The sequence below is a fragment of the Dioscorea cayenensis genome, chromosome 12 (assembly GCF_009730915.1).
Source record: "Dioscorea cayenensis subsp. rotundata cultivar TDr96_F1 chromosome 12, TDr96_F1_v2_PseudoChromosome.rev07_lg8_w22 25.fasta, whole genome shotgun sequence".
Classification (NCBI taxonomy): domain Eukaryota; kingdom Viridiplantae; phylum Streptophyta; class Magnoliopsida; order Dioscoreales; family Dioscoreaceae; genus Dioscorea; species Dioscorea cayenensis.
This window is the reverse complement of record NC_052482.1, coordinates 21,438,981-21,458,171: the sequence shown is the minus strand read 5'-3', so window position 1 is coordinate 21,458,171 and position 19,191 is coordinate 21,438,981. Positions and strand designations below refer to the sequence as shown.

The 19,191-nt window shown below is 37.1% G+C and overlaps 3 protein-coding genes and 1 pseudogene across 3 annotated transcripts; all 4 read right to left on the bottom strand.

Moving 5' to 3' along the window:
• Positions 1 to 6: 6 nt before the first annotated feature.
• Positions 7 to 1,484, bottom strand: LOC120273323 (LIM domain-containing protein WLIM2b-like). Its single transcript, XM_039279945.1, has 2 exons — positions 988 to 1,484; positions 7 to 122 (listed from the first exon to the last, which is right to left on the bottom strand). Exons 1-2 carry the CDS (start codon positions 1,121 to 1,123, stop codon positions 7 to 9), a joined length of 252 nt encoding a protein of 83 aa, XP_039135879.1. The 5' UTR covers positions 1,124 to 1,484.
• Positions 1,485 to 2,418: 934 nt separating this feature from the next.
• Positions 2,419 to 3,851, bottom strand: LOC120273100 (reticulon-like protein B12). Its single transcript, XM_039279750.1, has 3 exons — positions 3,728 to 3,851; positions 3,219 to 3,430; positions 2,419 to 2,833 (listed from the first exon to the last, which is right to left on the bottom strand). The coding sequence occupies exons 1-3, from the start codon at positions 3,823 to 3,825 to the stop codon at positions 2,664 to 2,666; spliced, it is 480 nt and encodes a 159-aa protein (XP_039135684.1). The 5' UTR covers positions 3,826 to 3,851; the 3' UTR covers positions 2,419 to 2,663.
• A 1,562-nt stretch (positions 3,852 to 5,413) lies between these two features.
• Positions 5,414 to 6,312, bottom strand: LOC120273608 (annotated as a pseudogene).
• An 84-nt stretch (positions 6,313 to 6,396) lies between these two features.
• On the bottom strand, positions 6,397 to 19,075 carry LOC120273609. Its single transcript, XM_039280268.1, is given in 31 exon segments — positions 6,397 to 6,753; positions 6,846 to 6,986; positions 7,087 to 7,146; positions 7,524 to 7,556; positions 7,559 to 7,693; positions 7,783 to 7,842; positions 10,107 to 10,250; positions 10,335 to 10,463; positions 10,704 to 10,917; positions 11,371 to 11,517; positions 11,606 to 11,847; positions 11,940 to 12,128; positions 12,227 to 12,403; positions 12,876 to 12,977; positions 13,773 to 14,044; positions 14,639 to 14,835; positions 14,989 to 15,168; positions 15,282 to 15,402; positions 15,507 to 15,602; positions 16,408 to 16,428; positions 16,663 to 16,757; positions 16,955 to 17,055; positions 17,402 to 17,464; positions 17,569 to 17,675; positions 17,911 to 18,076; positions 18,079 to 18,111; positions 18,113 to 18,142; positions 18,326 to 18,418; positions 18,501 to 18,560; positions 18,594 to 18,598; positions 18,708 to 19,075. Coding segments are annotated over 30 exon segments (3,588 nt in total). The 5' UTR covers positions 18,952 to 19,075; the 3' UTR covers positions 6,397 to 6,753; positions 6,846 to 6,914.
• Positions 19,076 to 19,191: the final 116 nt, after the last annotated feature.

Sequence of the window (19,191 nt, the reverse complement as noted above, 5' to 3'; positions counted from 1 at the left end):
GGAGCCTCAACGTGACTGGAAGCTCTTGTTGAAGTTCCCTGTCTCCTTGAAGAGCTGCTCAAAATGAGGTTTGCAGTAGAGTACGCCCTCCATTGAAGAGAAATTGCTGAGCTGCAAAGACCAGATGAAACTTGGGATGAGGTAGACCATAATACTTTGATCACATTCAGAAAACAAAGCATGGTTTCAGTATACTGAGGAATAATATTGCATTAATCAAAATTTTAGAACTTGACTTCAGTTATAGATAAAATGCAAGCACATTCCAATCTGCACTTTGGTATGTTAGCAAGATAAAACTTGGATGATAAAAATGAGAACAGTAACTGGCTGGGAAATAAATTGGCTCGGGTAAATATTACTGTTGGTCACCAAATTATACCCAATTATCAGTTTGGATACCACATTTTGATTTGTATCAAAATGGTTCCCCAATCTTCATTTCGTTTCAAAAAGATGCTGCTCAAAAGTTAAAATTCCACTGCAAACTGCAGTAGGAAGCTACGAACAAAGGCTGCCATGAAGCAACTACGCAGGATAACTATTAATCATGTGCAACTCAAGTAGATTCACAAAATCTAAGACATCATAGATCATGCACCTTACTTTTTCAGTCCAAAGTGCAAGAAGAATTTATGGTATCAAGAGCTTTGAGTCCATCCATTCCTTTCCGTAGTAAGCCTAATCAGGGGGAAAGGCATCTGCGGGGAACCAGTAGAGGACATCAATCCAAGTATTGACACCATATATATTATCCGGTAAGAAGCCGCATAATTAATGGACACACAGATAAAGTAATGCCAGAAACATTGGTGATAGAAATGGCAGGCAGGAAGGACCAGGGACAAGAGTAATTAAAAACAGGGCAGGGCAGGGCAGGGCAGGGCAGCATAATAAAACTAGTATTTTTTGTTAGACATGATATTGAATGTGGACAAGCAGTAAATAAATCATGGAGGAGAAACAAGGTGGTTGGCTTGAGGGTGCCTTTGCAATGGGTGCACTTGAAGCAGGACTTGTGGTATGTGATGCCGTCGGCCATGAGCTGATCCATGGGGTACACAGTCTTCTCGCATGCCTTGCATTTCTGCTGCGTCCCTCTCTTCCTCTTCCTCCTGCTCATGCTCCTATAATACACAATATATCCACATACATATAAGACAAAAACTAAATTTTCACAAGGAGCTTGTTTTTGGAATACATCTCTCACCTAGACGCTAGAGAAGTCGATAGATCCTCACAGAAACAACCAACTAGAGTGACTTATAATGTGGAATCAGTAAAAAGGAGGGAAAACAGTGAATGTACACACTCAAAACACTGTTGAAAGAAAGCCAGTCGCATCAACGATATAAGCGAAAACAACAACACAGCAGCATTTACTTTTGTCCGAACTTGGGATGCTGCTAATGCCGTCCATGATGATATAACTTAGATCATGATAGTGACCATTTGCACGCCCTTTTTATTGCATCGGATGGCCGGCAGACAGCACCAAGGTGCAGGAATTATTATTCTCCAATTTGAACAACCTCACTCATTGCTGACTATGATAACAATAATTTTTTTTTTTTTTTTTTTTTTTTTCATTCATACCATTCCCACACACGAAGGAAGAATAAGTCTAGCGGAGGGAAAAGGTGTTGACATAAATATATAGGTGATCTTTGCGTTAGATCTCTTTGTCAGGTCTAGTTTCTTTTTTCCTTTTGTTACCACATCTCTCTGGGATATTGTTAACTGTCCTAACCTCTGTTTGTTCTTCCCCTCAGTTCATTTTTAATGATCATGGTGTATATACTATAATCAAAGAAAAAATATATATACATATACATATATATATATATATATATATATATATATGTAGGTGCTTATCAGTTATGGGTTACTGCCAATTTAATTAAACAGGGTAAACTTGGCGCATGCGTGTGTTTATCCACTCAACTAAACAAAAGACCAGATTGACTGCGACAGCTGCATTGAACCCATTCTCGTACCAGATTGATTACGCTACACACCAGTTGTTCTAGGACAAAACTTTTTAAGTTCATCGTGTTCTTTGAAGTTTATCAATATCAAGTTAATTTTTCAAAACAAAAAGATCCAAGTTAATCCTTCAACATCACTGGTTATTAACAAGATAACATAGTTGCGTCATAATTCACCATAATCTTTTTGTTGAGAAGACAGTAGTTACCCGGCAGATTGCCACTACTTTGTTATGGTCCATGGAAAGGATACCTGAGCCATTAATATTTACTGAAACATGCCATCCAACTCATGGGGATCACTAGTGTATCACCATTGATGAGCTCAAGTGCAGTCTCATCAGTCACCACACTGAAAACCAGGAAACTTTCATGTGGAGATATAGTCCTGTGAACAGAAAATAATAATCACCCTCCAACACTGGTATGGTTCATCGACTCATACTTTATCCTTATAATTATTTGAATCAAAATATCATCGAAATTGAAAATTCATGCCTCATTACATTAAAATCTCAAGTAGAAACAAGCAACTCACAAATTGAAGGGCAGAATCTCTTAAGTCACAAATAGGCCATTTGGAAACATCGAGCTCTGACCCCAACTGGTGACGGCAGCCAAATTCCCTCTATGCAGAAGCTTAATGGTGGTCTGATTATATTAACCCAGACGCTATCAGCCTAGTTTTTCCTTCTTCTCCAAAATCCAATTCTTAACCTTGTTTAAATGCTTTGTATAGCTCTCATACCGATGCCGCAATTCCATGCAGGCGATGTTCACATATCTCTCAACATAACTTTCATACTTCTCATAAAGCACAGGGATCGTCAGGACAGCGAGAAGACCTGTGCAGAAAAAGCATAACAATAAATTCTAACAACACAAACATTGTCCTGTATGGTTGATATGGATTTTGTTGATTACTTTTATCAGAAAAATATTATCATCATCTAATTTATAACTATGGCGATTGTGATCATACACATGAAAGATTTCACTTAATATGTTTCTATCATAGTCCATTTCTTCATGAAAGCCGAAGATGGAAATGTAATCCCATAATTCATTTAGAGAAAGTTTCATGATCAGTACTATTTGGCAAAACCATAATATTTGTGCCTATATGTCATAAAAACACATCAATGGGTTTTGAGTAAATGAAGGGTTCATTAATATGATACCATCAATGCAACACTATCCACAAATGGAGCGCAAGAGAGAGTCACTTACCAGTGTATCCAAGAGTAAGAAAATCAGTAAGACCACCAACAAAAGAAATCAGCCATAAGCATCCAGCTACTCTGTAGAAGAGGTTTGTGTCTTTTCCAAGCGCAATCTTATAGGTTGCAGACAGTACCATGTTCATATGAGAATACACAAAATCTGCTGCTGTTTTTATAACAGCCTCTGAAAGCTGTAGCTTTGGGATAGGTGGGGGTGGCCTGCACTTGGCACAATAGGGAGTAGTTTCAGACTCACTCGAATGGCAGTAAACTAATCTTGAGACAACATCTTAACGTTGGTTTCACAGATAAGTACAATGATTTAACAAGCAAAAACGTCAAGATAAAAACTTTGCTGATTTTTCTTTCCTATTCTTAATCAGTTAAAACATCTTATGATCTATTAGTTTACAACTGAATGATATCAATAGAAACAAGCAGCATGCAGCATTAAGTAATTCGCTCATTCGACTTGTGTGTTCTATTACTAAACGACAGTGAAAATATTGTGATTACCTGTTGAGTAGCCCAGCAGCCTTTGCCCAGACAAAGAGGATGGACAACAAAAGAAGCAAAACGTTGGACACAAATGATAAGAAAGTGTAGCCAGACATCTGGAAGACCACCCAAGCAGCAACAGTGCCAAAGCAATATACTGATTGTCACACTTCTCCTCCTCAAAGAATCACATCTGCAACTGCAGAACAACAGTATACACATCACTTCCAATGGAGAAAGAAATAAGCAAAAAAGCAAGTAACCGGAAGAAACAATACAGATTTCATGAAACCGTGTCACACTATCTCTTTGTTTGTGTGCTTATGTTCGAGGCCAATACAGATTTCAAACGACAGAGAGTTTGACGAAGAGCTGTTCTAGTGTGAGAGAATAAGAAGCAATGAATTGAAGAAAATCTAGACTTGGGCATATAGATTAATTATAGATTCAACAAGTTAACCTAGGGATCATTCATAATGAAAGAAAGAAATGATTACTAAAGTTTAACCACCAGGGATCTGATTCAAACTAAAGAATGAAAACTAATCAAATCAAAAGGAAAGAGATCAGGAGGCGACTCAGATTTTAATAGATGCAAGCAAGCAAGCTAAGAAAAGGAAATCAATTGATAAAAGATCCAAGCACAAATATGAGTAACAAGTACAGAGTTACTTTGATATCTAAAGCTAGCAATAGCATTGAATTGAATTTGACTTACCATTTCCTCCACCGAGGATGTTATGGAGAGATCGCTGCCTCCCAAAATATTGAGGTGGAGGGGAAGATCCCATTGATGGGCAGGGTAGGTAACAAAAATGGATCGAACGAACGAAGGGTGTGGTAGCCGGTAGGAATGGGATCTGGAAAAAGCAGCCCTTTTTGTTCACTTTCCGTCCGGGTGGTGGGGTTGTTTGGTGATGACGGAAACGGAATGAATATAAAGAGAGTCAGTCAGTCAGTCTGTCGAGAACGTCAGCAAAGAAAAAAAAGTGTTAAAACCTCTACACCTTCATTCCACTTTTTGTATTTTTCTGGTTTTAATTCAAATACAATGGACGCAAAACAAAAACCAAGGCATATCTGCCTGCCGGTTTGGTTTCACGGAAAAAGACGAAGCAAAGGGAATAATAATCAGATAACCTCTTGTAGTCTTGTTCCCCTTTGACAGTTTGGCGCTGCCGCCACGCCAAGACCAACCCTTTTGATCGTATACCCCCACATGTTAACAGTCAGAAATGTACTCACGTATCCTTGCTTACCTTACCCTCGTTTGCATCCTTACCTTGCCCTGGAGTAGAGCCATTAAACTGACTGATTGTGCCGGTGGTGGCAGGTGGTGGAAACGACAATTACTTCCAAACAGTGCTCAGAGATTATTAAGAAGAACGAAGAAAAACATTTTTCCTAGTAAGACATGGAACTTGGTAAAAAAGTAGCACAGAGGATCAAGTTAACTTCTTTGAACAAAAACCCATTAAGCAATAGATGCCCACAAAAAGCCTGTAACCGCAACTCTCTGAGTTTCAAAAAAAATTAACTTCTTTACTATATTTTTATTTTCTTCCCCTTTTTTGAACTTCCGATCAGAGAACAAGCTTTGTGGAAGAGATTGGTATTGCTGACTAAGCAATTTGAATAGAAAACAGTCACACCAATAACAACAAGTTTATTCTGAAGAAAGTATGTAGGAAGAAGGATTTTTAAGAAAGTGAGGAATAGTGGAAAGAATATATACACACATGATGATGATGATGATGATGATGATAACAATAACAAGAAGAACAACAGCAAGAAAAATAAATCATCAAGGAAACAGAAGACCTAGAGAAGAGGGCGCTTGCCAAGTCGCTTGATCTCCTTGTCCATCCGGCCGGAAAGCATAAAAGCGAACATCTTGAGATCGCAAAGGAAAGACCAGAGGGGATGGCCAAACGTAGCAGGGAACGTTGCCTTCAACGAAAAGGTGGCTGTACCAGGCCAGGGGCGTAGCCGATGATGGGTGCGGGAAGGAGCAGGATCCAGCGCCGGCACAACAGCGAGCTCAGCAGGCACAGCAAGCCCGAGAGGGTGCCCATGAAGTGTAGCCGCCGCGTCAAGGCTTTCGAGTGCTGGCTCACATAGAATGCCCAGAAGTCGTCCAGATTCTTGAAATTCATCCTCTGCTGCTGCCTGCTGTGCTGGAGTTGGGGCGGAGCAAAAGGGAGACTTTGTCTTGAGATGAAAGAGATCCACAAAACAAATATTTATTTATTTATTTATTTTATTTTATCGGGATGATCCAATACCAATACGGCAATACCAATACCAATACAGAGAGTGCACAAACAAAGATGCCATGCCGGAACAAGGCAGGGGCTTTACTTTACTTGATACTTTTACTGCTTATCATCATCATCACCATCATCATCGATTACATCAATTCTGTGGCCGGCTCATTGTTTCATTATTCCATTATCATACATCCAGTAACAAATAATACATTTTCTACTGCTATACATGGCGATACATTTCTAGACCATATTCCCCGGCCAACCAAACTGTCATAATGTTATTTAAATTATTAATTAAAATATAAAGACATGCCAGAGCGTCCACAAGTTAGTGAAAATAAAATGCACCATTTGAAGAACAGATAAAGCAGTTTCTAGGTAGAAATAAATTGGGCGTTGCAGAATCTGAGACTTGAGTAGGATCAAACTTTTACCAGTATTTATTATCCTTTCCAAACCACAATGGTGTCAGAAAGATATTCACGAATTTCAGTTAGTGTACAAATAAATTTTCACAAGGGATCATCTGACAAAACTGATGGCATGTATCCCAGACCAGTGAACAGAGAAATCAGCTATGGCACTCACAGACCCAATTTAGTTATAGAAACCAATAGCATACAAACCGCCAGTTCAGATGGAACTACTTTGATAAAAAAAAATAAAATATAAAAAATAAAAATATTAAAAAAAAACAACCTATCCTTGCGTGTAATTCATACCATGATCAACCCACTCCGGTAGATCACTCATAAGATATACGAGGAGGTACTGCTGCAAGATGAAAAATCATGTAAGTTAGTATGCTCAAACTTGAAGAGTATACAGAAGGACACAAATTTGGATTTGGTTTGAGAATACGAAACTAAGAGCAGGCTGAAGCAGGTGAAGGAATCAAGGAGTAAGCCAGCAGAACATTTCTGGAGATGAACCAATCAAGAGCTGACATAAAGAACTGGAACCAATCCAGCCATTCTTCCATCTCTCCCAGGTCTTTTCTTCTTTACCTACAACAAAATTGAACCATGGGTAGTTAGATCTAGTTGCTCTTCAAGTTACAGTACATTCTAGTGTAAACAAAACGGGATAGAATAATCCTGAACTTACATAGTACCAACCATCGACCTCATAATCAATCTCAACCTCTTCTCCTGCATCCAGGCTCAGCTGCAAGGAAAAACCCAAAATATTTATTCTGTTTGATCTTGTTTGTTTATGGTGATCTACTGCACAAACTCTTCAGCAATAGCATGTAGCCCTTAGTCTGAAGCAAGCGGGTAGTGGGTGTATTGCATGTTGGCAATGACAGGTGCCCCTTGCTTGTGGTTACTTCGTGTAAAAACAAAAGGCAGAAATAAAAAATAACAAGAATAACATGGAGCTGCGAGGATGTTCATTATCAGTGAAATAATCAAATAAATATAATGAAACAGAGCGGCTAAGAAAAGAGGATGCCGCCATACTTCTTCAGGACATGCATCACTCAAAAAAATTGGAACCATGATAAGAGTTGAGAAAAACCATCAGGAAGCTGCATGCTTTACCTCATCCTCACCACCTGCAGTGAAGTCATATAAAAGCTTTTTCCAAACTGTGGATTCCCTGTGCTTTCCTCATCTTCACGCTTGTTAAAACTCTGGCCACCTAAGGGATTTTCAAATGATTCAAATCTCTGCATGACAGATGTTGAGTATGATGGAGGTTCTTCTCTGACCTGAACATAATCGAAAAAACAGAACTTCAAGAGAAAAATCCAAAAGAAACAAAAATGCTTGAACTTTTAAGTCTTGAACTTAAACTAACCGGAGATTCCCTCCCCTCAAAAGCTGAAGATGAACCAAACCTGCTGGTGGACTTGCTCTCCTGTTTCACAAGATACAATTTGTTACCCACAAATTTTTCATATTTGAAATGATATAAGACTGGCATGTATCGTACAAAGTCACAATTACGATTAGGTATCTGGCATGTATGGAGTTGTAATGTAAACCTATAAAGCAGATTTGTTATTTTGTTTTTCAAAACACCTAAAAAAAATTAAATTTAAATAATATATAATTAACGGATAAGATTGTTTGAACTTTAAAATTTACTCCAATCTAATCCATTCTACATATCTTTTGGTGGTTTTAAAAATAGCCTTTCTTATTTTTCCTGGACGAAAAATAAGAAGGAATCGGATTTCTTTTTCCTGGAAAAAAAAAAAGAAAAACCTAAAATATCAATGATAACAAACGGCCTGACAGGCAGGGTGCTATTTATTGCTTGGCAACTAGGTTATATTCTGCTTAATTAAAATCAATAAGCAAGCAGATGAAATCAAACATACACCGTAATTTGAAGCTGCATCATATCTGGCTTATATCTGGCTTATTGGAAATAATTATATATTCTCGCTTGTTAGCATCCACATAATTAATTTAATGATATAGGAGCAGAATTAACATGGTGCATTTGAAAATAACAACATTGATTAAAACACACGCACACATTGAACCAGTAAAAAAAACATACATAAAACAATTAAATAACAATTCTTCTATAAAATTTAATAAAAAAATCTTAAGACACAAATACAGGTAAGTTGAACAATTATTTAAATCATAATGGGCTAAAAGCCTAAAACACACAAACAGGTAACTTGAGCAATTATTTAAATCCTAATCGGGAGGAATTATCCAATCAAAGCACATAAAAAAAGGTTAAATTCTCCTCCCAAGTTCCTCAACCAAATTTTGACAAAAAAAAAAAAAAAGTGGCACATGCCATCAATCTAGCCATGTACATTTACAAAGGTATCAACCAGCAAGTAGCCCAGAATACCCCCAAGCGAGTGAACAGGGTGGCTTTTTGACACATGAAGCTTAACCTTGTTTCCAAACAAACTCCTAATTTTCATCCCTCCACAAATAAATAAATAAACTTTCTGGTGTGCCACACCTAAAATAAATAAATAAATAATAAAAATGAAACAACAACAACACAGTCCGCTTAAAATTTTAATAGGAACAACTAACTTTCCGTCATAAAATCTAAAAAAAAAACCAACCCCCTTCACAAAAATATTTAATTTTTAGGAAAAAAATTTATGAAGAGAGTTGTTGAACTAGAAACACAAGGCAGAGAAACTAAACTATCCATAATTAGCATTTACAGAAAATAAATTAGCTAAATGGTAAATAGAAGAAATATTAAATCGGTTAGATTTTATATTTTTGATATTAGTGGGCCCTATATGGGACTCTATGTAGAGCTTAAGGGTCTTACTACCAAAAAAATCTCAAGACTTGGTGGATCAACCCTTATACTCTATATATAAACCCATTACACTTCATCACACAACCGATATGAGTCTATATTTCCAACACCCTCCCTCAATTTCAACTCGATTCGAACTTGCATGGACTTTATACACGAGTGTCCCATTTACGTGGACTATGACACTACTTGCGTCTCGGAGGTCCTACACACATGGAGTCATACATACGTGGACTTGTACCAGCATCGGTGGCTCCACTTTATATTTGCTCACGATCTAGTGTTAGATTTTATATTTTTTTGATCTTAGTGGGTACTATGTAGAGCTCATGTTGAGCTAAAGGGTCTTACACCAAAAAGTCTCAAAACTTAGTGGCTCAACCCTTATATCTATATATAAACCCATTACACTTCTATCACACAACCGATGTGGTACTATATTTCCAAACAAAATCCAATATTAAAGTAAATCTAGAAAAAGCTGCAGCAGCAAAAATTCAGTTAAAAGAGAAAACCAAGGAAGAGCTTTGTATAGTAGCAGGTCAGCAATGGCTTGGTATGCATAAAGCTCTTTTGGAAAAACTTATGATCCAAGGAGGGAAGCTAAACAAAATCATTTGCACAACATACTACCATGTATCGTGTTTGACTCCCAATATTCAACATGGGCCACTGAGTAAGCTATACTGTGCATGCAACTGCATGATTGCTGGCTGAGTTATTGTAGATCTCTCTCTATCTCTCTCAAAATAAAATAAAATAAAATAAATTAAGGAATGCAGAATACGTTTGCATAATCAATCTAAACCATTTCACAACCAGAAATGTGAAAATGAAGAATTGATTTTATAAAGCTCTAGATGAAGTACCGATTGTTGTGAAATCCCATAGCCAGACGGACGTGAGCTGAACAAGGATGGGTAATTCATGCCACCAAAATGGGATGAGATAGAAGTTTCAACAGAGCCAGTAGACTCAGGAGAGGATGTTCCAGATGACCTTCCATCATCTTCCTGAAACAAAGAAAATAACCTTTCAAATCCTGTTTCCAAAATGGCTAACCCAAGTCATAAATGAAATAATCATGCAACATATACCTCCACTTCATAACTTTCAAGAAGCTCCTTAGCCCACATGTCATTGTAAGTAACTGATGGCCGAGAGGTGATATTCTCATCATCCACATCAGGCGCATCTGTTCCAGCACCAGCAAGAAATTCATTCACCTAGCATCATGTATATATAACATAATTAGATTTATTTGCAAAAGATTTTTCAAAGCGGAAGAACAACAGCAAAACAAATATCATACTGGAAAAAGCAAAAGAAACCAACATAATACGTCAACATATTTCATAAGAATAGAAATGATCACATGGTTGCCTTTCAATGACTGTTGTCAAAAGTAGAAAAAACAAGTTACATGCCAGTGATAACTCATAAATTATATAGCTTGAAATTCTCACCCGATCCATTGCTGGAGCATTGCTTCCTAAAAGGCCATCATCAAGTCCTGCAGCCCATGCCATTGCTAATTCAGGATCAATTGAATTGGGTTCTTTATGCGTTACATTTGATTCATATACAAGGTCAGATATCCCCATAGCTACAGCAGGGTCATTCAATCCAGCTGATGCGTTAATATTATGCCGGTTCCGATAAATGTCAATGAGCTTGGCGCTGTCATAAGCATTTAAAAACAAAAAATGAGAGATGAACTTTAGTATTTAAGACAATTTATATTCAGAGAGACGAACTTTAGTATTTAAAACAATTTATATTCATAAAGGAGAACAATTCTATTTAAGCAACAAACACGGATCTTACAATTTTATAATGACCAAAAATGTTTGTTTAATTCACCCAACCTTGTTCAAAAAGCATTGATTTTTGAAAAATTTGTTTACCAAAAGAAACTTTGAGTTAAACTATGTTGTACCATCAAATTACAGATCATAAAAAGATTCTATAGCACCTGGCACCATTGAGCCACTGCCTGCAAATCTTGAGACCATTAGTCAAAATATATTTGATTTTTTTGAGTTCAACATAATACAAATCAGATCACTGTTTATACAAGGCCACAGCTGACCTTAACTTTCAATGTAGCAAAATGCAACTTTGTGAAATTACCTTGTAGGGCCAAGGGGAAGATATTTTGCTCGTGGAACAAAACAAAACAAAGACACCAGATCAAGAAGTTTCTCGTGTGTCTCGTAAAGTTGCTTGAGTTCTTCATCTGTCCATTCTTGCTTGTTGTTATCATGGTTACGCATATCTCTACACAACAACATAGACATGTACTCAGGGTAAAATATAATACCCCTCATGCACTTAAAATAGATGGTAAATTGGTATTTTCCCTTACCTAATCAAATCATCTTGTGCTCTGTACATTTCATCAAGGACATTTAACATTGGACAAATTAAAGATCCAAGACCGGTACCGCTAGCACCTTGATCTTCCCCATTACTAAGTTGCAATTCTGAAAATTGAGTTTGCACCCCACCTTGTGCTAAAGCATGTAAAAATTCATATATCTGCAACCGGTAAGGCTCTCCAGATCTAATTGCTATGGTTATGAGAGCTTGAGCAGCAACAATCCGTACCTGCAGGGTTTTTTCAATGAGAATAGCAACAAGAACATAATAATCTTCTTATGATTAATAATTATTGAGAAAAGAATTTGTTCAAGAAGTACCTCCCAGCTCCCACTAAATGCACACCTTTGAAGTCGAGTGAGTGCACCAGCAAGAGTAGGATTCCGAGAACTAGCGGCAGCAACCATTTTATCTGTGTCTAGCATCATTAAAGCAGTACCAGGAGGTGTTGCAGATTCCCAAGCATATTCAGATGCAGCATAATTTGCATTTTCCCCAAGAAACCATACCTGCTCAAATGCTCAAGACTAAGATTAATTGTATGTGTTTCCTTGAATGTGCATTCAAATTTCTTAAGAAACAACTATATTGTTAGGATCATCCTTACTGCAGCCTGCACCAGTCTCTGCAGTGCCAGAGCTGACTTTGGATCAGATGCTGAAACCCTATCTACAGATGTAAGTCCAGACATTGACCCCGGTTGAGGAGGTGGTAAATCAAGCACTATAGTAACTGCTTCCAATGCTGTGTGTTTTCCATCAGGTCCAGCTCCAACAAGGCAAGTCTGAAAGAACCAAAATTTTCATATTTAGAAAGATTATATCATATTGCTGAGAATTCCTGTATTCAGAAGACTATTATGGAAAATAGCTTAATGCAGCTTCAGAAGATCTAAAACAGAATCCAACACAATGAACCTCAATATGCCACAATTAATTATTCTTACTGCACTCTGCAACCAGTAAGTTAACTCAATGCAACTATTTTGACCTTTCATTTTCTGTTTACAGATGTAAAATGAGACAAGATCTCCAACCCAAACTAACCACCTGAGAATTCATACGGTAGACAATTCCCTAAAGACAATCATAATGACTTGCTTTAAATGTGTGCATTTTCAAGAATGTTCAGAAAACTTGCATAAATAAACGCAGTATAGCCTGAAGATGATAATGATATTAGTCATGACATGCACAAGCAATCATGCTTAAATATAAACCAAAATGATAACAATCCAGTAATTATGGCATCCTCACCTTCCATAGCAGCTGCAACACATCGGCATCAATTTTTCCAGGGGCTTTTGTGGCAAATATTCTTGCTATCTCAAGCAAGGTGACAGCCATGTCTGGAGTTGCCTATTTAAAAAGAATAAAGAAAGAAGTGAAACATTCCATAACCACAGATAAAAATCTATGGCTCAGGAAATATCAACATATTTGTAAACTAGACACATGGCAAAAAAGTATATGACAAGGAATTTGAAAGAGCATGAACAAGAATGATACAGATTAATTAGTAAATTAGGGCATGGCATGCCCTGTTAATTTTCCATGGTGGAAAATCCATAAATAATACAACAAGTGTAGTCACAGAAATTCATCAGTTGTCCACACATAGGAAGTTAAAGAAACCAGCACATGTGGTTAAGGATAAATTAATAACATAATGATAACCTCACTTGAAAAATCCAAACTTCTGAAATAGGGATTGAGTCATGAAGAATTTCCACTTAACAAGTAATAACAAATGAGAACTGAGGAATTCAAGAAATTTAACTATTGTGGCCAATTTTACTAGATCCAAAATCTACCTATTACAGAAGGCAGGGTTGAAGAGAAAATCTCAATTTAACTCTTAAAATTTATAAAATACAGAAATAAGGTCCTCAATTTGGCTGCATTCAAAATTTAAGAAAACATTCAAATTAAATCCCAAGTTTAAATTTCATAGTTAATATAAGGATAGTTTTGGAGAATGGAAAGTCAATGGTAGTGGGTTGGTTTGCTGGAATCTTTTTTTCCCCGAGCATCAGTGGAGCCCTTTACTTGGAAGAGCCTAAATATGTAGACCCTAAGATAAATAAAAACACTACCAAATAGTAAAATTACCCATAAGCCAGGGCAAAAGAAGTGGAAGCCAGAGAGGAGTACCTTAAAACGAGCATGTAGTGTAAGTAAAACTTCATTTAGTAATGCTGATGGCCAAGCTGGGTCAGAGAGCTCACATGCAATGATGTCCTTCAATTCCTCAAAAGATTCATGTGGATTTTGCATCCAGATTAGAGCCTTTATTACCATAGCTCGAACATAGACACATTCACACGCAACAGTTGTGCGTACTACTTCCAAGAGGGAACCTAATAAGCCTGCAATAGTATCCTTACCACTATGCCCATTAGATAAGGATAAGGCCTTTCTGGAAGCTGCAAAAAGAAATAAATAAATGAATAAATAAGAGAAGATGATAAACCACATTAAATGGCCTATAATGATTTGCATGTTTACATATCAAAGAAATTGCCTTTGCTCTAGCAAACGTTTAAGAAATGGAAAAGTCATGATAACAGCCAAACTTGAAATTTAAAAGTTGCTACAGGCACTAAACACTTCTAAGAAACTTAAGTGCATGAAGATTAAACTCTGATAGGATGAAAATCAATAGTGAAAACCAATGGCAACCAAGGAATATTTTTTACAGCCTAGGACTTCAATTCAGGAATATATATATTAAAAAAAAACTTGCTAGGAGATTTGATTTAATTTATCTAAAATATGAACAGTAAACTTGTAACCTGCAATTCAAGTCTATCCAAACCAGACATACATGATGGGCCCATTGTACAAGTGACTATTAACTTTTCTAGCTTTAATGTATTCTTTGATATAGACACTGTAGTCTTCTCATCAAGAAAAAAAGAAATTCTCTTTCTAGGATTAAGTCATAAATTTTAAGATGACCCCCGTCAAAGCCATTCTCAGCAATGGCTGATGATAAACAAATATTTCCAAATAAATACCTTCCGTTTGTGAGCCATCATTCAGATCTGAATCAATTGACTCTGCATTGTCAGAATATGTGTAAAGTTGAGATCCTTCGTCTATGCCAGCAACACCTAAAGCATAAGCTGCTGCCCTGCTCTTTCCCATTTCCTGAACAACTCTAGCTGCAGCATGCAAGGCAGGCCGAGAAAAACTTCTAAAAGAGCTTTCCAATCTAAATCAGAACAAAATAAGAATAAACCGTGTTCAGTCAAAATGGTATGAAATTTAATGGGTACTTATAAAGACAAGAAATGAATTTCTTTGCTATGGGTTGCCGTGCACCACATACATTCAAGTTCAATAACACCAGACAAAAATTATATACCTTCTCATTGCAAGTTTGAAAAGAGGTTGAGGGCGCTTTGACTTCAAACCAGGCTTGTCACTCTTTGGTGGAAGAGCATCTCTGGATTGAGTGTTATCCTTTGATGATATTGAAGGCGCCTCAGGTATCTTTAGGATTTCTCTAGTCAATCTAATCCATCCAGCGGCTCTCTCTTCAGTCCTAAAATAAAATAAAACAAATATAAATTAGTTGAATCACAAAGAAACATAAAAGGATTGTCAACTAATCACCAATTGGAACAATTTTCATTGAACTATAAAATAAGCAACTACCTTTCTGTGTTATCAAATTTTCCCAGTATACATAGTATTGCCTCAAAACAAACTCGGTCACTAGGATCCAGAAGAAGTTGATACAGAATAGAAGCAAACTGCGATTTAATATCTGGCCTTTCTGTAAAAGTGGAGCATTTCATATTTCATAACTGTCAGGTGGAAGATAAATAGAAAAAATAAAACATAAGAATTATAACGTTTAAAACCACATTATCCACATACCATCCAATGAACGAGCTCTAGATAATGTGTGACATAACCTAGCAAGGGAAATCCTAGCAAGTACATCATGCAGATGAAGAACATCCAGCAAGGCACCTGATTGAAAGGAGTTCTTTGGTTCAGGGAGGTATCATACAATACAAAGCCTTGCACATAGCATAAAAGTTTGTCGTGTAAAGGAAATAAAGATATCCTTGAATGTAAGAGATCAAATGATATATAAAATACGGGATTTCTAGATTCCATACAAAATGTACGAGAATAATTTAAAACATAAATAGGCTGAAAAATGTCAAGCAGCCTGATTCCAACATTTCCAAACAACACTAGAATATGATATGGAGGGATTTTAGCTTAAACCTCTACCACGGTACCACCTGTGCAATAAAATGTCAAAAAAAACATCTCAAAGAATTAGGTAAAAAGAACAATATTCTACACTAAAAATGGAATCGTTCAGGGACAGGCAATGCCGATTATGAAGAAAAACATATGGAGATTATATAATATAAGTAATGGACAGTAATTTACAAAGGATCCATTTTGACCGATGCAAGCAACCGAGAAGAGAGGGAAACAAGTCTGGGTTTTCCTCAAATTCTTCCATTTTATTATAACTTTTAACTTTCCGATTGCAGATTTGTATGAGGTCAGCAAACATAGCTGCTTCCTAAAGAAGACAAAAATTTAATCGTAGAAACATTTAGCAATAAATTGCTTGTTCAGACCAGGCAAAGTGGTAGTGTTTAGTTTAAAGACTATGAATTGCCGCATTTAAATCTAAAAGAATAGTCTTGGATTGAAGCTAGATATTCACAAGAAGACAAGATGCTCAGTAGGCCACATTTTGCACAGGCTGTAGAGAGTCCCTAAATAGTGAAGATTGAGTAAGAAGTCATACCTCCAGGTTGTGCAAGCTTTCCTGCAAAATAAAAAAAGGGGCAAAAGATTATAATGGATTCTACATATGAAACTGTTTGAAGGCAAATCAGTATATAGGTCAAATCAGAGCCCTAAGAAATAATGGCCTTTGGCATAATGCCAATGCTAGAATGCAAGAAATCAGATTTAACATTTCAAGGAAAACAGGAATTTTCTGAACCGATAAAACAAATAAACCCAACAAAGACAGATTTCAGGGTAAAGTCATACTAACCCAAGGCCATAGCAACAGAATATGAATCTCTTGTGGCTATATCTGAGATGATTGCCAGGGCATGTCTTACACCAATAGGGTCCGCAAATGAAACCCTGCAGTCAAATTAAGCATCATAATATTATCAGTTAATGACACAATAATATCTTCCGTAATGCTAAATTAATAATTTAACAATACAGATGATCCTCATAAGTCTTAGTCACTGTGCTGGGATATATATTAAAAATTTATTCATCCAACATGTGTCCACAAACACATGCAAGGTTTATAAAGGTTTATACTTGCATACCCTTGTATAGCCCGATGGAGGAATGCCGGGTTACCAGGATCTAGCGGAAGTCTTCTTAAGGCACTAATAGCAGCATACTGCAAATTAGAGCGTATGCTAGACTGCAAATATCAACATATATATATATATTAGTTACACAGCATCATGATCACAAAATAATAAATAAAATAATGGTAGTTAATGAAGACCAGACCAGAAGCTTAAAGCTTGGATTTATAGCATTCATTGAGCAACTTAAGAACTAATAACCACATCACCAACTTTACACAAATTAGATCATAAGCTTCTAAATGATACAAGGTGGGTTTTGGTTTTACATTCTGTCTAGAAAGGTTATTACTTGTAAAAGAAAACCACATCTGATAAATCAGCAACAACAAAAGCAATATAAGATGCAAAACACACTGAAGGATAAACTAACTCCATGATGTAAAAGTCAGCCATTACCTCCTTGTCACCACCTTGCTTGCCAAAAATGCCCTTCTTACGTTTTTGTTTTGTATCTCCAACCTGGAATATGAATAGCAGTTAATGACAGTTAAGCTTGTTAGCATTGTTTACCAGCATGCATACACAGCCTACACTCATGCAATGTGAATAAGTAAAGCACAAACCTTCTCAAGAATGTCAAACACAATTTCATACAACTTGGCCACAACATCCGAATCGCTAGCTGACGCTGAAGTGAGGGCCTTCAAGGCTGCAAGCCTTCGTGCATGAACTATTAAGGCAAAGGAATAGTCACAAAAAGAAAACAAAACAAAACAAAACAAAAGCATACCATGGTAGAACATAAAGAAACAAGAAGCAAGTGCAAAACACATTGTTTACAGCATCATATTAGTAACATGAAAGGCATACTGTTTTCCATCGCCTAATTAAGTTCACATCTATCCAATGCCAATATTAAAATGTGCAACATAAGAATTTAAGTTGCAATAAGAGAGTGAAAATACATTCGACATCAGCGTTCGAGGCCTCAGAAGTAAGTTGGCCTAATATTCTTGGTACAACATCTGCCCTGGTGACCCCTCCAACAGCATCAATGCCGGCAAGTGCGTCCCAGTTAGGAGTGGGTATCCCACCACCAGGACTTAGTCCATGTGCATCACTGTCTGACAAAAAATTCTAGCCAAATAGTAGTAAACATAACGTAAAAATATTCCTGTCCTCACATTGTTGATGAAGCTGCAAAACAGAAAAACAGCCATGCTCTTTCATGATCACAGCAGATTGAAATATAAATCTAGAGGGTTCACATCATGCATGATGCTTCATCTACATTATGTCAAGGTCATTAAGGAAGGGCTACGAGAAAGTATGCATCTAAATTGATAAAGAATGTGGTAGTAGTAAGTAGAAGGAGCATACCATGAGGAGAGATGGAGCTAAAGAAGGATCCACTGAGTTGTATACAGCAAGTTTAGGGAACACATGATGCAACAACCGCTTCTGGGAGGCTTTCTGAACACCACAAGCAATCAAATTTAAATATTAGAGTCACATCATCCTAGATGCAATTTGAATCACAGAGATGATGGGCCACCTGATCTGATGTTGCGGCAAGCTCATGGATACTACGTGCCAGTTGAGCGTATGAAACAGGCTGCAATAAATAATTGGGATCATGTTATTCAACAAGTCCTTATTTCATTTTTTTAGGATCAAAGACTATGTATGTTACCCGCATATCACTATTGAACATCGAAAAAAATAAGAAACGAGAAACAAAAAGAAAAGAGAAGGAGGGAACCTTCCTATTTTTGTCGTTGTGGAATGGCTTTGACTGGATTGAGGGCCTTGGCTACGGCAATGGTATCATTCTGGATCTGCATCAGAGAAGCCCTCTTGGGCTTCCGCTCCGTGGTCGTGGGCTTGCCAAGCGTGGAGGAGGGAGCCGGGGAGTTGGACGAAATGCTGGTAGCAGCGACTTCAGAGGGATGCGATGTGATGAGATCCATCAGCGTCGTCCCAGCGGAATCCTGGCCGGAGGCCATGCTCCGAGGTTTGGAACTCTCTCTCTCTCTCTCTCTCTCTCTCTCTCAGAGAGCGGACCGAGCCTGGTGCTTGCTTACTCTTGCATCCGCATCAAAAAGACAAGAATCAGGGAGACGGAAAAGAATGAGATGTCATGGCTTTTGCAAATTTGTATAACAATAAGGGTTTTGTTTAAAAAAAAAGGAAAATTACTGTTCACCCATCGTAATTTTCAAAACTTCTCAAAACATCCTCCAACT